General features: G+C 40.9%; 1 protein-coding gene across 8 annotated transcripts in view; it reads right to left on the bottom strand.

Annotated features, from left to right (window-relative positions):
- Positions 1 to 9683, bottom strand: part of grna (granulin a) — a 61903-nt gene extending 52220 nt beyond the window's left edge. For 7 of the 8 annotated variants that reach the window (XM_060902235.1, XM_060902232.1, XM_060902229.1 and 4 more), the window contains exon 1: positions 5399 to 5481. In XM_060902235.1, the coding sequence (XP_060758218.1) occupies positions 5399 to 5449 (51 nt within the window). In that variant the 5' untranslated portion in view covers positions 5450 to 5481. Of the gene's footprint in view, positions 1 to 5398; positions 5482 to 9649 lie in introns of those variants that run through there. The other variant, XM_060902228.1, reaches the window with a different exon arrangement.
- Positions 9684 to 26984: the final 17301 nt, after the last annotated feature.

The following is a 26984-nucleotide window of genomic DNA, read 5'->3' on the forward strand; positions in this document are numbered from 1 at the left end:
CAAAACGATTCAAACAGAAATAAAAGGGTATTTATTTTTAAAAGAAATGTAAAACACTTCTAACACTAACATATGCGGGAAAAGCAAAGGTGGGGGACTCATCATTTATGTTAACAACCGCTGGTGTAACCCGGGACATATCTCCATAAAGACAGTTTTATGTTGCCCGGACTTGGAGCTGCTAGCCATTAGCCTGCGGCCATATTATCTGCCGAGGGAGTTCAGTCACGTGATCACCATCTGTGTTTGCATCCCTCCGAGGGCAGCCGCAGCCGCTGCATGTGAGAGGATTCACTCTGTCACAGCAAGGCTGCAGACACAGCACCCTGAGGCATTTATCATCATTTCTGGAGACTTTAATCATGCTACTTTGGACTCTACTTTGGCTGCTTTTTATCAGGCTGTGGATTGTCCAACAAGGAACAACAGGACAATTGACTTGCTGTATGCTAATGTGAGGGATGCATACAGAGTCACACCCCTCCCCCCACTAGGGAAGTCTGACCACAACCTGGTTCTTCTACAGCCGAAGTACACCCCCCTGGTTCAAAGGCAGCCTGCAACAACTAGCTCCATGAGGAGGTGGTCCCCTGAAATGGAAGATGCCCTCAGGGACTGTTATGACATCACGGACTGGGATGTGCTGCTTAGCCCACACTGTGAGGACATAGAGGGGCTGACACACTGTCTGATGGATTACCTCAACTTCTGTGCAGACGTGGTCTCCCCCGCTAAGACTGTACGGTGTTACCCTAATAACAAGCCATGGGTAACACAGGAAGTCAAAGCTGTCCTCAACAGGAAGAAGGCCGCTTTCAGGAGCAGGGATAGGGAGGCAATGAAAGCAGCACAGCAGGTGGTAAAACTCTGCGTGAGGGAAGCTAAGGACAGCTACAGGAGAAAGGTGGAGCAGAAGCTGAAGGAGAACAGCATGATGGAGGTCTGGGAAGGTGTGAAAACCATCACAGGCCACAATACAAAGACCAGAATCATTGAGGGGACAGTGGAGAGGGCGAACGAGTTGAATGACTTTTTCAATCGGTTCAACCAGCCCACGTCCCCCCCACCCTCTCCCTCACTGCAGCCATCTCTCCTTCTTCCCTCAACACACCTCCCCCCAGTCATCACAGCAGCCCCCTCCTCCCCCACCTCAACACAGACTCCTCCATGCATTACTGCAGACCAGGTCAGAAGTCAACTGAGGAAGCTTCACCCCAGGAAAGCAGCAGGCCCGGACAAGGTGTGTCCCCAACTACTGAAGACCTGTGCTGCTGAACTGGGTGAACCACTCCAACGCATCTTCAACCTTAGCCTGCAGCTGGGGAGAGTGCCCACCCTCTGGAAGACATCATGTATTGTTCCAGTTCCCAAAAAGAATCGGCCCAGCGAGCTGAACGACTTCCGACCAGTGGTGCTCACTTCACATCTGATGAAGACGGAGCGGCTTTTCCTCAGCCTCCTCAGACCCCAGGTACAACATGCCCAGGACTGTCTGCTGTTTGCGTACTGGGCAGGTGTTGGTGTGGAAGACGCCATCCTCTACCTGCTACACTGAGCCCACTCGCATCTGGATACGGGAAATGGCACAGTGAGGATCCTCTTCTTGGACTTCTCAAGTGCCTTCAACACCATTAGCCCCTATTGCTTCAGGACAAGCTGAACAGGATGCGAGTGGACCCTTGCCTGGTCACCTGGATCTCCAGCTACCTCACTGACAGGCCGCAGTACATCAGGCTGAAGGACATCATGTCTGACACTGTGATTAGCAGCACCGGAGCACCCCAGGGCATGGTGCTGGCCCCTCTTCTCTTCACCCTGTACACCACGGACTTCTGCTACAACTCGGAGCTGTGTCACATTCAGAAGTTTGCCGATGACACAGCCATCGTTGGGTGTATCAGTGACAACAGAGAGGAGGAGTATAGGAGCCTGGTGAGGGACTTTGCTGTGTGGTGCAACAGGAACCATCTGCAGCTCAACACCTTGAAGACCAAGGAGCTGGTCATTGACTTTGGGAGGTCCAGACCAAGGTCACGACCAGTTCTGATCAAGGGAGTCGAGGTGGAGGCTGTGGATTCCTACAAGTACCTCGGGCTGTGGCTGGACAGCAAGCTGGACTGGACTTGCAACACCAAACACTTATACAGGAAGGAACAGAGCAGGCTATACTTCCTTAGGAGGCTGTGGTCCTTTAACATCTGCAGGAAACTCCTGTGGATGTTCTATCAGTCCATGGTTGCCAGTGTCCTGTTTAACACCGTGGTGTGCTGGGGGGGCAGCACATCCAAGAAGGACACATCCAGGCTGGACAAACTGATCAGGCGGGCCGGCTCTGTGGTCAGCATGAAGCTGGACTCTCTGGTGACAGTGGCAGAGAAGAGGTCTATGGACAAACTACTGAACATCATGGACGATGCCAGTCACCCTCTGCACACCGTCATCAGCAACCAGAGGAGCCTGTTCAGTGACAGAATGCTCCTTCCCAAGTGCAGGACTAACAGACTTAAAAACTGTAAATACAGCTAATACTATATATAATACATTAATAATATGTAAATACTTAATTTATTTTAATTCATCTAGAAGTTTTCTCTATTTCTTTTCTCTGTTTATCTGTAATGATGCTGCTGGAATCTTAATTTCCCTGAGGGAACCCTCCCAAAGGGATCAATAAAGTTTTATCTAATTTTATCTCTAATCTCTAAATAATTATAAAAATAAAAGTCATCTCATCTCATCTCATTATCTCTAGCCACTTTATCCTGTTCTACAGGGTTGCAGGCAAGCTGGAGCCTATCCCAGCTGACTATGGGCGAAAGGCGGGGTGAGAATAAGAATAAAAAATAAGTGAAAATAACAGTGAAAACGCAAACCGCGTTTTTAAGATATTTATACTGTGTCTGTTATGGAGTTGAATCTGAACTGAATTCCACATGCTGGATGAGTCGGAACTAGCAGTGACTTCTCCATTTGTTGGATTCTCTTCTGTTTAAAATGAGGAAGGGTGTTAAAAACCTCTGGGTGTGGGTTTAGTAGGAACAGAGAGACTGGTCAGCTTCTTGGACAAAAGGTCCATTTATAAAGCAGAAGTCTGGTCTGCACAGGTGCAGATAGAGGGTGGGACGGGTGGGATTCGTCACACCCAGATTTAAATTCACCTCGTTCGGAACCCCCCACTTATAGGGGGGAAAAATGTCTATGCTGTCTTTCTTTGCATAAGGCAAACCTCACGGAAAAATCAAAAGACTAATTACCATTCGGTTTATTGAGGTGCACAGCAGTACATACATAGTTGCAACAACTCACATAAAACAAAACAAAGACTGATATTCGGTTGGTTGAGCTGCGCAGACTGCACAGGTTGCGAGCTCGAGCTTGGTTGCTATGGTTACCCACAACAAATTTGACAGGCATATCGGGGACAGCTCCTAGTTCAGGACCCCAACACGGCATGCTGAAGGGTGCCAAACTGAAAAGGCAGAAAACGATTGCATCGTTTTTTCAAAAAACAACAACTGTAAGTAAACTGTGCCTTACTTTATCATATCATCTTGCAATTTTTTGATAGTCTGTTCAAAGTAATGTCGTAGTGAAAGTAAAATCGTACGGAGTAGAGATGCCTTTCTGGTAGCCTCTTTCTTTCGGTGGCAGCCTGTAGATACAGTGCTCAGAAGGCAGTTTTAATGTTTAATCTGGTGTTCCCTGCCATAATTTCAGCGAGCATATTGTTTCATAAGGAAACTTTGCGAAGAGTTGTTGACTGACTGCTGCTCACGCAACACACAGGCATAGTTAGAAAGTCAACACATGTTGACAACACATGTTGGGGGTGGGGTTGGGGTTGGTTTGCTGGCAGCTTTGTCCCCCCCAGTTCAAAAAACGTATCTGCGCCCCTGCTGGTCTTTGCATCTGGTCACTGATGCACAGAATTGCAAAGGAAATGGCACCATGTACAATCCACTCCCATGTTAATCCACCTAGCCTTTCTTTATCCTGTGAGTTCCCTATCTCTGGCTACTTTCATGTGATACTCATTAAAACCTGCAATAATTTGTAATATGTAGATAAACTTCAGGCAAACAAAGATCTTTTTGTTGGGACCAGAGCACACCCTGTTTATAGAGTTACAGAAAACAGACAGAGGGAAAGTCATGACCTTAACCCCTTCAATGCCTTTGGGCGAGTCACGTACGTTATACGGAAGAATGTTTTAGGCACTGACTGTAATTCATATGTGCCACTGTGAAGTAAAAGTAATGTGCCATGTAAGGTACATAAAAGGAGGTGTTTATGACGAGTAGCGTACATGATAAGGCACAGTGGTAAAACATTTAATGACGTACGTGACTTGTCCAAGGGCATTGAAGGGGTTAATCATGTATCAGTAGAAAATCCACCACTGTCATAAACCCCTTTAGCTTTTATCTCTAAGAAATATCACTTCCTCTTATTTACTATGAAATTGTCAGTCACGAGCGCAACAACTCTGGACACAATTTCAACCTCACTTTAACACTTCTGCATTGTGATTTCACTTCATCTGCACTCAGCCAACGTTAAAATAGCATGACTGTCTCTATGCAGGAAACGAAGAGCTGTGTAAGGTTATCACATGTGGGAAAAACACGGAAATTCCTTCCTTGAGGTCTATCACGTTTCAGTGTACTTCAGTCACAAGTCAGAAAGTGCAAGCGGTAACAAAATATAAGGATGCACTCAAGATTTATGCACAGCACTGTGAAAACTGAAAATCATCCAAGTCACACTAAGAAGTAGTAGTAGTGGGGGGGCAGCCATGGCCTGAAGGTGAGAGAAGCAGCCTTGGGTCCAAAGGGTCGCTGGTTTGAGTCCCTGGACCAGCAGGAATGGCTGAGGTGCCCTAGATTAAGGCACCTAACTCCTGACTGTCCCCTGGGCACTGTAGTGTAGCTGCCCAGTGAATATTAGAGTGGACATGTGACAAGGGGACTTGGGGAAGCCACAGCTTAATGGTTAGAGAAGCAGCTTTGGGACCAAAAAGTTGCTGATTCAATTCCCTAGACCAGCAGGAATGACTGAAGTGCCCTAGAGCAAGGCACCGAACCCCCAACTGCCCCCCAGGCTGGTCTCGGTGTGTTGTACATCACTCTGGATAAAAGCATCTGCTAAATGCCATTAATGTAATGTAATATAATATAATGACAAATAAAGGCTTCTTCTTCTAGTAGGCAGGCGATAATAATAAGCTTATACACGAGGTTGCTTTACAAACTGATAAAAAAAATGCAACACAAATTAAAAAAGAACTAGAGATTTTTTTTAAAATGTCTAAACATGACACATGATTAAATAAATGCATTTTGCTTTGTACATCATTAAATTGTCCACATTTAAACCAGCAATAACACACACTGCTTACCCTCAAATGGGTCGTTTTCAAACCCGGAGAGCTTCTGACCTGATCCAACATGATCGTCTCTTCTCCAAGCTCCTGGTTCTCGGCTGCAAGAGATGACGAGTAAATGTTCAGCAGTCTGTATCAGCTTTCATCAAAATCACTCTGATAAAACTCGCATTGGTGGCAATGCAACATTCCATACAGTCAAACACGACACAATTCCAAGCAGCTATTCCCATCCAAACAATTACAAAATCCTTCAAATCAATTACAAAATCCATGTAATCCAAGCTGCAGTTGGAGTTACAAATTCAAAACAGCTTTACAGTATAACACGGCATTTATCAGCTTTACTAAAACAAATATAAAGGATCTCAAACCACAGCACTGTTTCTAATTTTCTGGCAGTTTTACCAGCTTGAACTCAAATCACAGGCTTATATTCATGCGTTATCATTTCTATAGTAACAGTAATGGAGGGAGTCTCCAGTGTCAGTGCTTTGTAACAGTCAGAGGTAAAGCTGTAACTTTTCAGATGTCTTCAGGACGAAGGAGCTTGAAAAAAATAGTTTGGTGAGGGAACGGTGTGAGAGAGTAAGAACAGGAACTAAGTTGTTTCATGGATGTTCTGCAACATTAACTGTGTATCTTTCTTTGATTAATAAAAAAAATTAATTGTTGGTAAACTGCCATGGTATAAAAGAAAGGGAAAAAAAAACATGAGCGCATGCTGTTATAGGAAAATAATCACCTTTCAGGGCAGCAGCAGTAACTTTGCTTTATTTTCCTATAACAGCACGATTTGGAGTGTTTTATTCCTTCACGTATTCACTGCACTTGATACCGACCTATTTAAAAGTGTGAAGTTTTTCATTACATGCTACAAAAACATATGTAATTAGAGCAGGTTTGTTTGCAGAGAGTACATTTGTTTAATTTCCTGTTTTTGCTCTCATTTGGGTATTTGACCTTGATCTCAATCACACACTCCTGTGCTCACTGATGTGTTTACGCAAAACTCTGAAGATGATCTTGCAACTAAAAGACACGAGAAATAAAGTTAGATCTCAGATTAAAACTTGTAATAGTTGTGAATTTTTAGACAGTTTTCTTAAAGCAAGACTTAAAAAGACACAACACAGACTAAATTAAAGCCAGTGTTTGTGTGAAATCTGTTAAATGTCATCATTAGGAAGAAGAAAATACTGTTGTTTTAGATGGATTTTGTTGACAGACAGTTAAAAGAATAAATAAATGGGTGAATATGGAGTTGAGATGCTGTGAAATCAATCGGTTGATATTGAGAGCAATAATACTGTGTGAAAAAGTGATGGATGCTGATGCTGTTTTAGGCAGTGTGTGACAAATTACTTTTGGGATTCAAATCACTGTTACGAACACCTGACCATCACACTCGTTTGGGGTTCTTCCCAACAACAACAAAAAAGTTTGTACCATTACAGTTTCCCTTCACTGAAACTAAGAGGCGTCAACCTGTTCCTGTTCTGGGATGAACTGGAGCTAGAGTCTCCTGACCATCCCAACATGAGTGCCTGATCTCATGAATGCTCTTTTAGATGAACTGAATGAACACAAATCCTCACAGCCATGCTCCAAAATCTAGTGAAAAGCCTTCCCAGAAGAGAAGAGAAGAGAAGAGAAGAGAAGAGAAGAGAAGAGAAGAGAAGAGAAGAGAAGAGAAGAGAAGAGAAGAGAAGAGAAGAGAAGAGAAGAGAAGAGAAGAGAAGAGAAGAGAAGAGAAGAGAAGAGAAGAGCTCATTATAACAGGAAAAGCAGAATAAATCTGGAATGAGACGGTCCACAAGAATATATGGATGTGATGGTCAGGGGTGCATATACTTTTGGACACAGAGTTTTTATTACAACATCAAGTGATTAGGACATTTATTTTGGGGAAAAAAAGGAGAAATGATTCAAATAACAAACCTGAAGATAAATATACTGCACTCATTCACTGAAATAAACTAATATAATACAGGACGTTATTATTGTTAATTTTTTAAAGAAATAAAATTTGTGAGTGCATGCAGCACTCATTCATATACCAACTGAATTCAACTGTCAAAAAATTATAATCATGCAATCACTAATATGATCAGAGTCATATAAAAAGTAAAATCTCATTCGGATATTTCTATAATTAAAACGTTTAAATTTACATGTGAAAGAAACAAAGTGTTTTTTTTTTATTGCACCATTAATGATATCCGAGTCGCTGAAATATTTTCAAAGGAATCTAAAATAAGCCATGAACGAGTGAGAAATAAAACATTAAATGATCATTGAGTTCAATTTCACTTCACATATCACATGATTTTACATCAGCATAATAAGAATAAGTGTAAAAATCTGTCATATGTGGCACTTACGGCTGTGTTACATCGGAATTTCAACTTAATTGTGAATTCAAAACTACAAGCTATGGGTTTAATTGAGATTTTCTAATAAAGTGACAAATACAGAAAAATGAGCTGATCTTTTCTTTCACTGTGTGTGTGGGGGGGGGCAGTTATGAAATTATTAAACCCGCCTTAACTTGTCAGCTCAGTAATATTGCTAAAGTATAGGATCCAAAGCAAAATGTACTGAAAACCAAATTAAAAAAAAAAAAAATCAATCACAACCCCAATTATAGCAACATCGCTTCAGAGAAATCTTGGTTTGAATTTTAAGAAATGAAAGTTCAGTTATTTTTCTGACGTAATTCCATTACTGACTTTTCTTTCCTCATAAAAGATTTTGCGTTCAGAGTTAAACATAGGCATTTTTTTAATGCTCTTTTTGTTAGGGTCAAATGATACCTCATACAGTGTGAAATTTTTCTTTAATACCATTATCTTAATACTACAACTAAAAAGAAATTACCACATTTTGCTGTGAATATAATTCTGTTACTGAAGAACTACCTATATATAGATATATGTATGTATTTTTCAATTCAAACTATATATTACACACACACATACACACACAGTACTGTGCAAAAGTCAAAGCACATGTAATGAAATGCTGTAGAGCAACGATGCTTTGGAAAATAATGAAATGAAACATGTTTTTGCATTAAAAAAAGACTATAAAATGCAGTAAACAGTAAGAAATGAAAGAAAGTCGATATTTGTGGCTTGGTGGTGTAGTGGTTAGCACTGTCTCCTCACAGCAAGAAGGTCATGGGTTCAAGCCTAGTGGATGACGAGGGCCTTTCTGTGCGGAGTTTGCATGTTCTCCCCGTGTCCGCGTGGGTTTCCTCCGGGTGCTCCGGTTTCCCCCACAGTCCAAAGACATGCAGGTTAGGTTAACTGGTGACTCTAAATTGACCGTAGGTGTGAATGTGAGTGTGAATGGTTGTCTGTGTCTATGTGTCAGCCCTGTGATGACCTGGCGACTTGTCCAGGGTGTACCCCGCTCTTCGCCCGTAGTCAGCTGGGATAGGCTCCAGCCCGCCTGCGACCCTGTAGAACAGGATAAAGCGGCTACAGATAATGGATGGAAGTCAATATTTGGTGTGATGACCATTTTGAAAAAATCAGATCCACTGAGGTCAGTTTCATGCGGAAATGATCTGTAGGTTTCACTGAGCATTTTGCAGAACCAGTCACATTCGTCTGGACACTTTGTCACACTCACTTCTTCATTTTACACCAAACCCCAGCAGCCTTCATTATGTTTTATATCTGTAAAGTGTCTCTCACACAACAGGCTGCTTTAATCACTGACATACAAACATTTTACTGTAATATTTAACTTTGTGATGGAAAACTAATGTTCAGAAAATATACAAAGTCCATAATATCGAGGTCATCAAATAAAAATGTATAACAAAGTTTATACTAAAACAATAACAATAGGCCGAAGACTTTTGCACAGTGATGTCTATAAATTCTCATAAATATTCTGAATTTGAATCTTACACATGTTCAGATACAAACAGTGGAGGCTAAAGACAAAATAAATATCTTCAATTAATTATTTATACATTTAATGCACAGTGAAACGTGTTCTCTGTTTACATGGTCATGTGAGATGAATGAATTGGATATTAACACTGTGTGTATGGAATGTGAAGCTGAAGTAGTGTGTGAGTTAAATCTCAGTCTGTCTAGCAACTGATGATGCACTGGTGGGTGGTTTTCTTTTTCTTTTTTCCACAACACGTCTATTAAACTAATATGAGGCTGATTAATATAAAAAAGAGAAAGAAAAAGAAAAACGTGTGTGTGTGTGTGAAATTGAAGTTGAATAAATGCCACTCACCTCCCTGCTCTCTCTCTCTCTCTGTGTCTGCTGATGTTGAGAGAAGTTGGTTTTATTTCATTTTCTCCTTAAGCTCCGCCCACTGATAGAAAATCCCCTAAAGCCTGAATGCAGAAGTAGATCACAGGTAACATGTGGGTTGAATTATTACAGTACCAGACTTTTTTTTCCCATCATTTTTTATTGTTCGAGTTACAGCAACACTAATCTCCAAAAACCTTAAATACATTATCGAGTCATTTCAAAAACATTTTAGAGTTCCAAGCATTGGCTTTTTTCCAGCACAAAATTAAATGTTACAGGAAAATTAAAAGTTTGTATCTGAGCAGCATATTCCATAAGAGAGCACGTTTCAGATTAAAAAAGAAACCATAATGAAGGCTGCTGGGTTTTGGTGCAAAATGAAGAAGTGAGTGTGACAGTCAAAGTGTCCAGAAGAACTGTGGCTGGTTCTGTAAGATGCTCAGGAAAACCTACAGATCATTTCCACGTAAAACCGCACTCACTGGGGGTGTCGTGGCTCAGATGGCTAAGGCACCATCCCTGTCAACACACCCTTGTGGGGCCCATATGGGTTGGATATGGGCTGCCCAGCTGGGCTCCAGTCAGTTTTGTCCGGGGGTTCCATGGTGGCCCCATGTGGGCAAGCCCAGTTGGGCTGAAGGTGGGTTTCACATGGGCCCTAGCTAAAACCCACTTGGGCAACCCAGGTTTCTCCCATCTGGGGCCCACACTGAGTGGGCCCATGTGGGCTCATTATGGGTCCCTGATTGTACCCTTTAAGGTAATAACTATTATGGGGGCTTATTTTACAGTCAGCCCATAGTACAGTTCTTTACACAAACAATGACAAAAAGACTAGTAATACAATTACTTTTTTATTGCTATTTACAAAAAATAAAAACTAAGTTTTTATTACAGAAATCACTGAGAAAAAACAACACAATTTAAATTTCCTGAGGGGCTGCCTCTCTGGCCTGACAGGCCTGCCGATTGCCCCCCTGGTCCCTAGCACCAATCAGCCACTTTGAGACCGCCTTCCCTTTCGCGTCCTTTCTGGTGATCTGACTGGTCATTGCATTCTTCTTCAAGGCTCCTGCAAGGCACAAATATAGCAGTGACTTACTTCATGTGACAACTCTCAGCCAGGTTTGCAGAAGCAACAGAGTTTCTCAAAAAATTGAATATTGTGTGTTGTGTTTGCAGATTACTAATGCTTTAGGATGCATAGTATACTTCACCACCAGCAGGTGGCACTGGTTATATTGGAGAGTAGATGTGACGTAATCGGGAGAGTAGAGATCCCATGAGACTTATATGCATTGTGCAGTGTACCATTGAGAGTTAAAGACAAGTAAAAGGATGAACAATAACTACTGCCTCCTCATTCTTTAAAATCTACTACAATTCCTCCATGGGCAAACATCACAAATTGGTGACGAGGATGAGCACATTGGTACCGAGTCCACCAGTTTTTCTTCCACAAGTGGGTGAGCCACCGATTCCGCTTGCTACGTGGAGGAAAATCTTTGATGCAACTGGAAACACGTGGCCTGATGCACATAAACGTGCCGTTTTGCTACAATGCCTCGGTCCGGAGGGACAACGCATTTTCTACGATTTGCCAGATCAAGGTACTACTTTTGATGCAGCCATGACTGCTTTAGAAAAGCAATTTGTACCTAAAGTGAATGTTATAGCGTGCAGACACAAGTTCAGACAACGTGTGCAACGAGCTGATGAAACCGCTTCTCAGTACGTAGCTGCTTTGAGAGCTTTAGCTACACAATGTGTTAGGTTTATATAAGTATTAATTCTTGGCCAATAATTCAGCAAAATTATTCTGTGTCAAAATTATATTAGTTGAAACGACCTTAGGTCCAGCTGGACATTGTTTGGGAACATTTTGTTTATGAAATGTGTATTTTGAAGAGAGAAGTGTCTGAAGGTCTGTTTTGGTGTCAGATTGACTCACACACACCCTGAAATGGTAGAATTAAAGTTCATGTTTATGTTAATCCATTCAGTTGAAACTTAGGTCATAGCTTCATAAAAGCTATGAAATATACTGAAATATATTGAAATATACTATGGTAGTGATTTGGATCCCGTAATTAATGAATGCATTCCGTGATTAATGTTAGTTTTATAGTTTTAGATTAGTTTCATAATGACATTATAATTATAGTTAAGATCTTATGATTCTAAGGGTTTTTAGTTTAAAAGCATTAACCTAATTTAGTTATGAGTTTAATCCTGTTAGTTGTTTAATTGTTCTCTCTCTTTCAGACATATTCTCATTGTTCTTGTGGTTAAGTTGTTCTTATTTTTAATGTTTATTTTCTTATAACATTCTTTGTTTTAGCATTGTTTTAGACATATTGTTATTTGTTATTTTGCTTATGTTGATGAAATCAAGATGTAATTTACTGACTTAACACACATTTATGTGTTAAGGAGTTATGTTAAATTATTAGATCCTTTCTGTGCAAACGTGTCTTTGACCTTCTCTGAATAGACTCCGTAGACTAGACATTCTGTGTTTAGACATTCCATGCTGATATCTATCTGTACCTTACTGTCATCAGAAATATGTTTTTATATTATGATTGATTCAAGATCATTACACACTTCCACATAGACACACACCCATTACACACACACACACACACGAAGACAAAACATAAACACAGAAACACTATAAGACGTTTCCAAAGATGTTTTCATTTTGACGAAGTGACTGTGCGAATAAACTGACATGTGAATCTCTGATTCTGATTGTCTGTTTCTCTCGACCTGATCATTCTCGTCCTCGGCCGAGGGTGGCCCACGAAGGAATCGGGGTCTCTTTCTGGGTGAACCCAACAATTTGGTGTCAGAAGTGGGATACTGCCAACCAGGTGAGTAAATTATTTGAATTTTATAATTTGATTGGTTATTGATTGGTTGACCGCCTGGTTGGTAGTAATTTCAAAAATAGAGACCCGTAAATTCAGGTTGGTAATCCTCGTGTGGAGGCACGGGACGTAAGGAACCTCGTAGACTGAAGATTAGATTAGACACCTTTATTTATTTTAGACTCTTGTTTACGGGACGAGACGGGGCTAGTAGAGCCACGGGATTGGGCTGGTAAACCTCGTAATTTGTTTACGGGACGGTGAGCCTCGTGAAGACACTTCAAGGAGGAGAACTGTCACGAGAAGAGCGCGCTTTTAATCTTTGATTCCTTCGTGCAGCCACCATGGGGGGAAAAATTGTATTATAAAAATTGTATTATATTAATTGTATTATATTAATTGTATTATTGTATTAAGGTACCCGGACCCCGAGAAAAAAAACCCACGGGATTGGATGTGGTTTAGCATTCTACACAGATTCTAGACAATTTGGCCGGCTCAGTTTTGATTTATCCTCATCCAGGTATTTGCAATCTCTAGGAGCTGTGTAATGTATCTTTAATTGTTTTAGCATTTATATAAGGCATTACTGGATATGCACAAAATAATGAAACAACAAATCAGTACTCTGGACATGAACAGTTAGAACTGTGTTCCTGGTGTGCATAAATGTGAAACCTTTGGTCAATCAAACCTGTATAACCAACTTCCAAAGTCCTTATTCCCTTTATAAAGTCCTTATAAGATGCAAATTAAAATGATTTACCTAAAATTTGAATGATAATTAACAATGATATATCCCAGGTACTTTTTAATAATAAACTTTAAGAATGAATACAAAGCTTCAATGTTTGACAAAAAACTACAAAGTGTAAATGTTATGTGCTCTTTTATCATTGTGGGAATTGATTATAGCTCTAAATAAATATTGAAGTGTTTTTTGTTAAAAAGAATCCGTATAACTTTATTTGTACGCCTGTATACTATGTTTATTGAATCAAATCCGTATAAAATCCGGACATTCTGTATTGTGCATTATGATCTCAACGAAAGCTTCACTGAATCGATTTTTTAGAACAAACTCGCATGCGTGTGAATCAATTTACTTGATTCACTCTTGATTCTTCAGAAACTACGGAAACCTTATTTGTATTCCTGTTTTCAAATTATAAACAATAATCACACTTTCATGCTGCATGAAATTAAAGTATGAACTTTCCTCAACCCATTACGTGTGCATGAACTCAACAAATGCAGTCCATGCGTCTGTATCGATTCGCTCGATCGAGTCATTTATGTTTCCCGAAAAAGATCCGAATCGTTTGTGAATCTCATCACTGTTAGAAACCCAAGAGAAGAGATCCTCTTCCCTTAACATCATCAGAGGAAAAATCTGCTTCTTAATCAATTAGTTTCAGCGTTTGGTGAGTAGATCATCTGTATTTTATTTTATATTCATTGTGTGTTGATAGTCCGAAACTTGTAACTGGAAGGTTATCAGGAAAGTCGCGAGTGGTCTGCGAGGTGATCTCTGAACAGGTCCGCGAGCACTCTATAAGACTATTAATGCGTTTTAATAATTAATAGTGCAGCTATTAATGCAGTTTCATGTCTAGATCTTATAAATGATGAATACTAAGTTTTCAAAATTATGAGAACTCCAGTTCCCATGATGCTTGTGAACTGGGCATGCGCACTGGATGAAAGAAAAAGCAGCTCTTTTGGGCAATTATGCATTCAGACCTTAAATAATGAAATAACTGTACAAGCAAATACAACACAAAAACCATTTTTAAAACATTCACTTAAATTAAACAGACATGGTAAAAACAGAAGAAATATATTTAAGGCCAAATCAAATATCACTTTCAGATTTGAAGATATTTATCAGGAATCATTTTTAAAATATTGAGTATTATACCACTTCCTGTTTAAAGGTATAATAAAAGGCACCAAATATATTTACCCTACGTGTGAATGGAAATGCCGAAAAGTTTAATGTTTAACCTAATGTTTAATGATGATCTAAAACATTTTAAAACTGATCGTGTGGTGGTCAGGATTCGGCGTTCTCACCGCCGCTGGTGTAGTGGTATTTTTATTAATCATATGTAATTCTAACCTTTAAATATCCTATATACTCCTGTTTCTAACGCGTTTTAGCGAAATGTGGACTTGTCTTGTCTGGGAAGCATGAAATTAGTTCAACAGCGAGCTAACCCGCTTTTCATAATATTTAATATAAATAATATTTGAATAATTGTTCTGTAGCAATATGCTCTGTCTCTTTCTCAGTGAACATTGAGATAAGGGCTCCCAGACTGTTACAGAGAGCTATAATATAAACAACTCATGCAAGAACAGCAGGCAAGGACACACAGAAATCTGCAATGGGCAGAGAAAATCATTATTTTTGGCACTTTCTCACAATAATAAATTTTAATAAGTAATCTCTTTATATTATTAGGTAAATTCCATATACATAAAGTTAAAATGTCCAATACAACCAATTCTCATTCTCATTAATACTGTTAATTGAATTAAAAATGTATTTTGAGTCTCTGTCACATATCGAATCCAACAAAAGAGTGCTTATCAGCTATTCAATTTTATTCAAATTACATTCAGTGAAATTGTTTGTCATTTCAATTTGCCCCGTTTTTTTTAATTTATCTCCTTATCTTTCTTTAAACTACTTGCTACTTATGAGGCTAAGCTTAACTATGTTCCTCCTAATTTCGAACTATTGATATGAAATGCTCTGATTAACTGTTTGCTCCATACTTTTGCCTTTAAAAACCACAGAGGATATGGAATGGATAGGTTAATGTATTTAGTTAACCATAATTTCTTTCAGCAAGAAACAGTTAACAAACGTTTACTTGAATAACTTTTTGTTTATAAATCGGAGACTTGGGTTTATACATTAAGTATTCATTGTCCTTGAACCTTTCCGCACTTAAATTGACATGAAACTACACAAAATATGATTTAATAAGCAATACCTCTCTCTCTGGATGTCATCCTACAGTCTCTTCTCGAGCAAGGCGTGGCGAGACACTTTACACAAGATTAATGAATTGATTGCTTCTTCTGCAATATCACAGGTTCCTGCCATTAATGATCTCTGTTCTGCCTTTTTTTCCACGCACATGAGGAGATAGCGTTTGGACTCAAGGTTTCATTTGACTCTCCTGCTGTTTTTTTTCAGCTGTAATTCATAACGTGCTCTGTGACCTTCTCCCTCCCTCAGGACTCTGTGGTCTGTGTGTTCTGGTGTCTGCTGAGTCACCAGAAATCTGCCAAGACACTGACACTTGCGCCTGCTTCAACATCTGGTGCATAAGGGCTTTAAGGTTTCCAGAACTAAGCTGCAATATTGCATGGACACTTAAGTATTTGAACTTTCTCAAGGCTGTCATTCTAGACACAAAACCTCCTCCACTGCAACATCCTTTGACCTGGACTGACGCTATAGTGGTCACTTATCACTCCCTCAGAAGCACCCTTTGTTCCGCCCCTGGGTCACCTGCTCACTTCAAGCCCTTCCACCTCTGTGCCTGTGGACACCGGGGCACGGCCTCTGGGGAACGTGAGGGGGGGGAAATGCATCATTGTGCGTTTTTATCCAAAACATTAGACATTGTTGCTCAAGGCTTACCTGTGCGTCTGGGGGCTGTCTCCGCATGTGCTTTGATGGTAAAATTTACAGACCCATTAAATTAATTAATCAGTAATTTAATAGATAATTAAATTAACATATGACTATTTATTCTCTGTTCTACTAACAATCTCGAAATTCGTGTCACATCCTCTTTTGATAATGTAGGTCGCGCTCTCGCACGCCTCCTTAATTCTCGGGATGATACTTGGGATGACTGATATTGTCTGTCTAAAAATCGTACATACTACTAGTATCAGGTCTGATCTCTTCCCTCCAGCCCTCTAGAGATCTTTGTTAATGGTTCTTGTTCTAAACCCTCAGACGGTTCTTGTTTTATAATTTATAATATCACACCTCTGTGGTTATTCTGTGTTCAATCAATATATCAGCCTGATATTCTGCATGAGACATACGCTCTTTCTCATTTGATTTTTGTCATCTTGATTGTGGACAAATTCTCTAAATGGGTAGAAGTTTTTCCCTGTTTTCGAGAGAACACGAAGGTAGTTACTCGTTTTAATTTTATTTATAAGTGCCTTTCAAAGTACCTAAGAACACTGGACAGTAAAAAAGAAAGACAAACAATAAAAGCAGAACAACAAAACAACTACAATAAAATAATAAGAAATCAATAATAATAATTATTGTTATAGTTATGGGGTTTCAAATGCCATAGACTCAGATAAGGGTACCCGTTTTACCTCAAAAGTCACACAAAACCTTTGTAAGTATCTCTAAACTAAACTGGTGTTTTCACACTCCTAAATCCTCTGGTATCGTAGAACGTACTAATCGAACATTGAAAGACAAATTAAGGTCATGCAGGACACAGGTTTGGCTCTGTAATCCATAATTCATTCTGGCTGAAATTCGTGTGACACCAAGAAATTATTCTCCCCTGGAAGAAGGGAACTCCGGCTCCGGGTACCTCTGATTTGAAAATGCATATGGATGAGTATTCTGCAGCCCTTATAGATAAGTTGCATAAAATTTGTACCAAGGTCAATAATACAATATTATCTCCACCACACACCCCTTTCACGTGGGAGACAGGTGCTGGTGTGATCTTTTTTTTTAAAGTAATGATTTGGACAATTGGGAAAACAATATAATGGGCCTGCAGACATAGTCGCCATTACTTTTGCTGCTGTTTTAACTGATCTTTTTCCACAGTGGATCCATGCCACTCGATTGAAGAAGGCTCCATAACAAAGTTGTGTTACAATAACAAGTTTGCTGCTATTAACGCTTTTTGTGTCCCTATCTAGTCTCCCTCTGGCCAGTTTTCTCTCTCTCTCTCTCTCTCTCTCTATTTCTGAGCTCTACACAGATTCGACTGAGAATCCTCAAGACGTTGTGAACAAAGAGTGGAAAAGATCTTGCGCCCCATTTGGAACCAATCATCCTCACTACAACCATGACAGTCCTCATCACGGGTTTCGTGACTTCATTGTTGCTCGGGGCAGGGCTACCCGCCCGAGCCTTCAGGACCACTTCATTGCTCGGAGCAGGGTTACCCGCTCGAGCTGGACTTCGAGACAACATCTTCTGGACTAACTTCGCTAACTGGACCACACGAATGTGTTATGTCTTTCATCTGATGCCGTTTTCTACTATTATTACACATCTCTATGCTCTAAAACTCTGTATTCTTACAGGACTCTGTTCTCACTATAGGTCGATATGCCTTCTAATTTCATTTTTCCCCTCACTGTTTTAGAACAAATTACTCTGAAGGAAGTAGCGTGTATCTGGGAATTAAGAGGTTTTGAGTTTCTCTAAGCTCCGGTGAGGTGGGACGAGGGCTGATCGGGCATGCCCGCCCTCTGAGCACCAATATACGTCAAGAAGGGCAAAGATTAACTCAGAATTAATTCTCGATGTAATCACATATATGATCATGAGGTGATAATGATCAAATAGGATGCTAGGATTTGATAATAGTGATACTATTATCAAAGGGGGGGATTGTTAGGTTTATATAAGTATTAATTCTTGGCCAATAATTCAGCAAAATTATTCTGTGTCAAAATTATATTAGTTGAAACGACCTTAGGTCCAGCTGGACATTGTTTGGGAACATTTTGTTTATGAAATGTGTATTTTGAAGAGAGAAGTGTCTGAAGGTCTGTTTTGGTGTCAGATTGACTCACACACACCCTGAAATGGTAGAATTAAAGTTCATGTTTATGTTAATCCATTCAGTTGAAACTTAGGTCATAGCTTCATAAAAGCTATGAAATATACTGAAATATATTGAAATATACTATGGTAGTGATTTGGATCCCGTAATTAATGAATGCATTCCGTGATTAATGTTAGTTTTATAGTTTTAGATTAGTTTCATAATGACATTATAATTATAGTTAAGATCTTATGATTCTAAGGGTTTTTAGTTTAAAAGCATTAACCTAATTTAGTTATGAGTTTAATCCTGTTAGTTGTTTAATTGTTCTCTCTCTTTCAGACATATTCTCATTGTTCTTGTGGTTAAGTTGTTCTTATTTTTAATGTTTATTTTCTTATAACATTCTTTGTTTTAGCATTGTTTTAGACATATTGTTATTTGTTATTTTGCTTATGTTGATGAAATCAAGATGTAATTTACTGACTTAACACACATTTATGTGTTAAGGAGTTATGTTAAATTATTAGATCCTTTCTGTGCAAACGTGTCTTTGACCTTCTCTGAATAGACTCCGTAGACTAGACATTCTGTGTTTAGACATTCCATGCTGATATCTATCTGTACCTTACTGTCATCAGAAATATGTTTTTATATTATGATTGATTCAAGATCATTACACACTTCCACATAGACACACACCCATTACACACACACACACACACGAAGACAAAACATAAACACAGAAACACTATAAGACGTTTCCAAAGATGTTTTCATTTTGACGAAGTGACTGTGCGAATAAACTGACATGTGAATCTCTGATTCTGATTGTCTGTTTCTCTCGACCTGATCATTCTCGTCCTCGGCCGAGGGTGGCCCACGAAGGAATCGGGGTCTCTTTCTGGGTGAACCCAACACAATGCCAGTTCGGAGCAATGGAAAGCGAAATGATTCGAGATCAGCTTATCTCTTGTGCACATCTCAGTGCTGTAAAGGATAAATTACTGATGGAGGAGGCTCTAACTTTAGACAAGGCACAGACACTTGCGTGCCAAGTTGAAGAAGCTGTTAAAAATTCCACGCTACTGTCTTCAGCTAAAAACCTGCCAACAGCATCAGTGCAAGCTATCAGGGCAACGAATGCACATTTTCATGGGAAAAGGGGAGCGCGTCCAGCAAAGCCCTCAGCTACAGATCGCCGTGTACATGCAAATGCAAATCTGCGGGATCGGAAGTGTTACAGATGCGGATCCAATAAACACTTGGCGAATGAAAAGAACTGTCCAGCTGCCTCTGTGGAATGCAATAAATGCGGAAAAAAGGGACATTTCGCAAAAGTGTGCAAATCGTCCGTGAGTGAAGTGAGAGAAGTTACGGTGCCGGAGCTCGAGGTGCTCCGCGTGGGTGATGAGACAAAACCCGCGGCAGCAGCCGAAGAAAAGATTACATGCACAGTGAAGGTCGAAGCACCACAAGGAAATTATCACACAATGCAGCTCATTGTAGACACTGGCGCTTCCGTGTCTATCTTGTCAGAAGCCATGTACAAGACTTACTTTGCAGATTGCTCACTCTGTGAACCAAAAATCAGATTAGTTACTTATGCAAAAGGTGAACTACCTGTACTTGGATGCTTACCTGCTACAGTTTACATTGCAGATGACAAACGAGTCTCTACCCACTTCTACATCGTGAAAGCTGGATCGCCATTGATGGGGCTTGACCTGATTAAAGCACTCAATGTGAACATCATTGGAGGCAAGGTGAATAGCGCTAGGCAACATGATGAAAATGCAACAGTGAATAACATTGATTCTTCTTCACCCCAACAACTTGGTTGTGTGAAAGGTTTCATTCACAAGGTCCAGGTGAACAGCACGGTGCAGCCAGTTCACCAGAAGCTGAGATGGTTGCCACTGAGCATACGAGAAGAGGTGTCGGAGGAGCTGAATCGCTTACTTCAGGCCGGCATCATTGAGCGTGTGGATGCATCTGAATGGGTGAGTCCCCTGGTTGTTGCACGAAAGCGCTCAGGTGGAATACGCCTTTGTGTTGACCTCCGTGAGCCCAACAAAAGTGTGATCATGGACTGTTACCCACTTCCTCATATGGAGGATTTGTTCTCAGCACTAGCAGGCGCCACACACTACAGTCAGATTGACTTGAGCTCAGCCTATCACCAGTTACCACTTCACACTGAGAGTCGCAACCTCACCGCCTTTATTACACATGACGGTCTCTACCGATTCACACGAGTTCCATTCGGACTTGCGTCTGCTCTATCAGCATTCCAGAAAATGATGCAATCGATTCTAAAAAACCTGCCCGGAGTACAGAACTATTTAGATGATATAATAGTCAGTGGAGAGTCCAGAGAAAAACACGATGAGCACTTGAAGGCAGTCCTGCAGCGCCTGAAAGACGCAAACCTTCAGATTAACTTCGAAAAGAGCTCATTTGGGCAGACAAGCATTCCCTTTTGGGGTCACGTCATCTCCAAAGAAGGGCTACGCCCTAGCCCAGACCATCTCACTGCCATTGCTGACGCACCTGCCCCAAAAGACATGGCAGCACTACGTTCCTTCCTGGGGTTAACGTTCTGGTTCAGCAAATTCCTGCCAAACTATGCAACACTGGTTGAGCCACTGCGACAGCTGCTCAGATCGAGTCCACAGTCTGAGCTACAGTGGGACAGTGATGCAGAGAAAAGTTTCACCAAGCTGAAAGCAATGCTGTTGGAAAGTCCTGTCCTGGCTGTCTTTGACCCGAAGCTACCTACCTTCATTATGACAGATGCCTCTGATTATGGCCTAGGGGCCGTACTGACTCAGCTGCACCCTGACAACCATGAACGCATAGTGGCCTTCGCTTCACGCACGCTGTCTGCAGCCGAGAGGAAGTACTCGACTACAGAAAAGGAACCCCTAGGCTGTGTGTGGGCTGTGGAAAGATGGCGCACATACGTGTGGGGACACAGATTCACACTTCGAACTGACCACCAGGCACTGACCACTCTCCTCAACACCAAAGGCATGAACAGAGCTGGCATGAGGATTGCAAGATGGTCAGCTAAGCTGATGCGCTACCAATACGACATGCAGTACAGGCCAGGTAGTCAGAACGTCATGGCAGACTGTCTGTCCCATGTTCCCTTCACTGACACCAGCACCATTGCGGAAGCTGACGGAGACCTATGCACAGAGATTGCTGAGATTTCAATTCACAATGCACTGCCGCTTGCCGACTTCAAAGCTGAAAGTGAAGATTGCCCCGTACTGACACAGCTGTGACAGGTTATCCGCTCAGGGTGGCCAAAGGTGAAGAAAGCACTCCCAACTGAACTACAGCCATTCTACATGTTATGACATGAACTTGCTGTTGAGGCTCCACTGATCTTCCAGGGTACTCGCCTGCTGGTTCCCAAGTCTCTTCAGGAGAGAATCGTGCATCTTGCGCACGAAGGCCATCAAGGCGTGGTCCGCACGAAGCAACACTTCAGAGAACTCTACTGGTGGCCACACATGGATGACCTGGTCCACGAAGTTCTACTGTCCTGCTCAATCTGTCAGTCATGTGACAAAACTGCCAAAGCTTCTCCAGCCCCGTTACAGCCTGTTGAGCTTCCCGGGGGCCCTTTTCAGCACGTGGCAATTGACATCGTAGGTCCATTCGAACGCGCAGCCTATGACTGCAGATTCGCTATTACTTTCATCGACTACTTCAGCAAGTGGCCTGAGGTGGCCTTTACCTCAAATGCAACTACAGCCACAGTGATGACATTCCTTTCCAATGTGTTCGCACGTGAAGGCAACCCCCTTGCAATTACAACTGACAACGGACCACAATTCACATCCTCCGCTTTTGCTGACTAAAGGAAAGGGGCATTAAACACATCAAAACGAGTGTGTACCATCCACAGTCGAACGGGTGCGTTGAGCGCTTCAACCGCGTTCTGAAAGACTGTATACAGGCAGCAGAGGTAGCCCAGCATCCATGGAAGCCTGCAGTGACTGAGATGCTGCAGATGCAACTACCGGCAAAAGTCCCTTCCAGCTGCTGAGAGGAAGACCGATGTGAACAAAGCTCCACGTCTTACCACCAGCAGAGAGCAACAGAGAATACAACGACATCAGAACCACAGTCATCCGCCGACAGAGCAAAAGCAAGCAGTACTAAGACTCCAAGAGAAGTGCAAAGGCTCCCAAGGTTTCAGTCGGTGACAAAGTGCGCATTCGCAAGCCTTTCCATGTGGGAAAGGGAGAGAGACAATACACTGAACCCTTGACAGTCCTGAAGCGAACCAGCCCCAGCACCTTCATCTTAAGTGATGGGAAAAGGTGGAATGCAGCACGCCTGTCTCTTCACAAGGAGACACCTCAACGTGATGAACTGGAGGACAGTACCAGTCCAGCAGAGACATCGCCTAGATCTGCTGCACGGCAAAGAGAAAGTCAACCACCAACCTGGATGAAAGATTACGTGACGAAATGACAAGAAGATATGTACAGGGTGTAGGCGGATCGCTGCCCTATGGAAAAAAAAAACGTTATACTGTTCTATGGTTCCTTTGACAATGTGAAAAAAAAACAAAGAGAAGAATGTAAGACAGATTGATGTTTTCAAGGTGAAATTTAATTAGTCTTGTTTTGGTGATATACTTCTGTTGCACTTATATACAATACTTATCTTAGTTCCTTGAAAAATCTAAGTTTACAATTGTATGCATTGCAGTTAACTTTAATGTTGCCGGTTACAGTTAGGCACTGTCTACTCTCATGTTTTAACATGTTACTCATTTCTAGAGAAGTAGAATGAATGTATGTGATGTACGTTTTATGTTCAGTGAAATATAATTTCAGTTTCATAAGGGTAAAGTAATCTTGTGAGAAACAGGGGAGATGTTGTGTTTGCAGATTACTAATGCTTTAGGATGCATAGTATACTTCACCACCAGCAGGTGGCACTGGTTATATTGGAGAGTAGATGTGACGTAATCGGGAGAGTAGCGATCCCATGAAACTTATGCATTGTGCAGTGTACCGTTGAGAGTTAAAGACAAGTAAAAGGATGAACGATAACTACTGCCTCCTCATTCTTTAAAATCTACTACAGTTCCTCCGTGGGCAAACATCACATTGTGGAAGTTTGTTAAAGGAGAAACCTAGTGTGAATCAATCAATAGCCCAGTTGTTAAGGTTCATTGAAGGTTATCTGTATGTATGCGGTCTATGTTGCATCACATTTTCTTGTTCTTTTTCCTGACAGCACTTGTTGACCTCAAACAACCGGGCTAATGACTGATTCACACCAAACTTCTCCTTTAATTTCAGTAATTCAATGTATAAGGCGAAGCTCATACATTAAATAGATTCATCAGACATTAAGTGAAATATTTCTAGCCGTTATTTGTTTCCAATAAAAGGCATTCTATTCTATTCTAAGTTTAGGAAAACTGTGTAGCGGAGTAATATTTTAATAACATATTGAAATATCGCGTTTCATGTCTGCGTATTGAGCCATAGGGGGTGTGTCATTCAGTTCAATAAAACAAGAACCGTTGCATTCCTAACTATTACACCCCAGACATCACCTATGCCCACCCTTACACACACCTGTAGTTGCCTTTACAGTTCAATAAACATGTTTGGTATTATGACCTCTTTCTAATATTGTACAACTTAAACATTATCCATATGCACACCTACCATAAATTACTTCAAACAGCTTGAGGGGCTTGAATCCTCTCTTGCAGTTTCTCCCCACGAAGTTGTACTGTCTGGATCGGTTGTGGTCAATGAGGAACGCCATCATCCTTCTCGTGGCCCTGTCAACAGTGCCCCCTCCAATGTCTGCCACAGCTGCAATCTGAGAGGGAACAAAGGCAATACAAGGCAGGTCAATCTATATTCCTCACTGGAGTAAACCTCTCAACATGAAAGAACTGCCAGATGCATGGATATTTGAAAGTTAGGGTGTGCACATAGTAGATATAGTGTGAAAGAGTGGGAAGATCCCACTAGTGGATCGAAATGTTGCCTTATAGTTAAATAATAAAGTGTTTTTGGAGCGTATACCCAGTGTGCAGACCACTCTTTCACACAGTTCTCATAACTTTCAACAGCACTTGGCAACGTGAAACAACAGGGCAACAGGTTGATTCAGTCCACATACTGTAATACATTTAACATACATACCAGTTCTGACATGAAGGTGGGGTTTGCCAGTTTTTCTTCCATGCAGTCGACTTCATTAACCGTCTTGAGGGGGAAACCCTCTGGAGTAGAACAAACAGGGTTGGCAATGTTGTGTCAATCTTGGAGAAGTGCCTGGAGAATCCTCCCATGGTTCCTCTGTGTGTCTTTCACCTCCTCAAGGAGGGTCAAAATGCGAACAAACATGCTATCCCGAATGTCTCGTCTTGGGGTTGAAGACCCGTGGGTGGGAGCAGGGGGTGGAGGGGTCTGCAGAGACCCGTGGGTGGGTGGAGGGGTCTGCAGAGACCCGTGGGTGGGTGGAGGGGTCTGCATACATCTCAGAGTAGATGGAGGCCTTGGAGGTGATGGAGATGCCTGATTGTTGATTTCATCGTCATCCTCACCTTCAGCCTCGCTGGACATGACCACTTGCCTAAACATGTATAATAATCAAGCACAATCAATAAGTTAAAGCATTTTAGTTAAACTATAACTACTTTAACTAAAGCATTAGAATATAAAGGAAAAATAAAATTTAAAAAACAGTTTTTGTAAGTTTAAGTTAGTGACAAATTGAGCACCTGCATACATGTCAACCTTTGGTCAATCAAACCTGTATAACCAACCTCCAAAATCCGTATTTCCCTTATAAAATCCGTATAAGATGCAAATTAAAATAATTTACCTAAAATTTGAATGATAATTAACAATGATATATCCCAGTTACTTTTTATTCAATATTAATAACAATAAACCTTCAGAATGAATACAAAGCTCCAATGTTTGACAAAAAACACAAAGTGTTATCAGCGTAGTTACAAAGGAAATACTTTGCTGTTTGGAGACAGGTGAGCTGCTATTATGCGCGAGACTTCATATTAGCCACAAAGTCAGGAAAATCTGTTCGTAAAATTACGTTATAATGACCAAATACAATGAAAAGTATTTTTCCAGTCTCATCTGTGAAAGGTAATCCCATGTGATCTCGTTTGGACGGTAAACCTGTTGGTACACTTAAACGCAGCACATGAATGAGGCATCTTTATTCTCTGCTACTGTCTAGACGCTATACCAGAGACGGTTGAAGAATCTCCACTTTGCCACATCCAATATGGCGGTGAGGATGACGTATGATTCTACGCAGAAGGCGGCGTCTATGTTTATATGTCTATGACTTCATGGTTGGCGGGATTCTCGCAATGTGGTGTGCGCATGATCAAAAGTGGAACAAAGTCTTGCTACCACAAGATAACGCGCGATTTCATAAGACTCTTTACTGGCTGTCTGTGGTGTACAGTACGTTTGTAAATGTTATGCACTCTTACCATCGTGGGAATTGATTATAGCTCTAAATAAATATTGAAGTTTTTTTAAAGAATCCGTATAACTTTATTTATACGCCCGTATACTACGTTTATTGAATCAAATCCGTATAAAATACGGACATTCCGTATAGGTTGACATGTATGCACCTGTGGCACATCCTAAAGCGGAAGTTAGAGAAAAACAAGGTGTCTTTTAACATCCACCTGCTCTGAAATGTCATCACAAAGGAGTGGGAAAGGATTACAGTAGAAACCAGTGCATCTTTGGTGAATTTCAAGGCCATACAGGTTAAGGCAGTTCATAATAATGGTGCTCACACAAAATATTGACAGTATGTATGAGCATAATTAGGACATGTTCGCTGTGGGGTGTACTTAATTTCGTTTCCAGCTGTTTCAGCATTAACATTACATTGAGATTTTCAGAAGACTACAAATTTCTGTTGTTATACAAGCTGTACACTGCCTTCTTTAAGTTGTTTCATTTCTAGTGCTGTCCCATGAAAAGATTTAACAGAATATTTGCAAAAATGTGATGGTTGTTCTCACTTTCCCCCTTGTTACTTTAAGTGATTACATTTATTATTATTATTTATTAGTTAATCATATATTTGTTCATTCTGCTGTTCTCTATAATTCAAATAGCCTCACCTCCTTTTGCGCTTCCCCCTGCCCATATTCTCTGTAGACTCAGGCTCGGTTGATACATCTGTATTCTGTTCATATTCCACTAACTTTGAGCGAGCAATTTCATATGTTGCTGTGGGAGACAGACAAATCAGTGGCAATTAGTTTCATTCAGAACAAAATTAAAGGTGGAAAATGAGTTCTTGCATGGTTTTTAACACAATTTCATTTTTTTTGTATCGAACCATAGAGCAACTCCCCTTGATCAGTTTTCTGCCAGCCCCATGAAAAATTTGAAGAAAACAAACAAACAAAAAAAAAAACTTGCCTTGGGAGGCAACAAGGGGGTTGTACACATCAAACAAACACTAGGGGCACAGGCTGTGCACCAAAACATAAACCACTTCCAGCCAATCAACAACATGGTCAGGGGAGGGGGTGGGGCTTAGTGAGTGTGCACATATTGGTGGGGGCAGTGAGCAAAGTTGATTTAGTTGCTG

Source organism: Neoarius graeffei, chromosome 20 (genome assembly GCF_027579695.1).
Source record: "Neoarius graeffei isolate fNeoGra1 chromosome 20, fNeoGra1.pri, whole genome shotgun sequence".
In the NCBI taxonomy this organism is placed as follows: domain Eukaryota; kingdom Metazoa; phylum Chordata; class Actinopteri; order Siluriformes; family Ariidae; genus Neoarius; species Neoarius graeffei.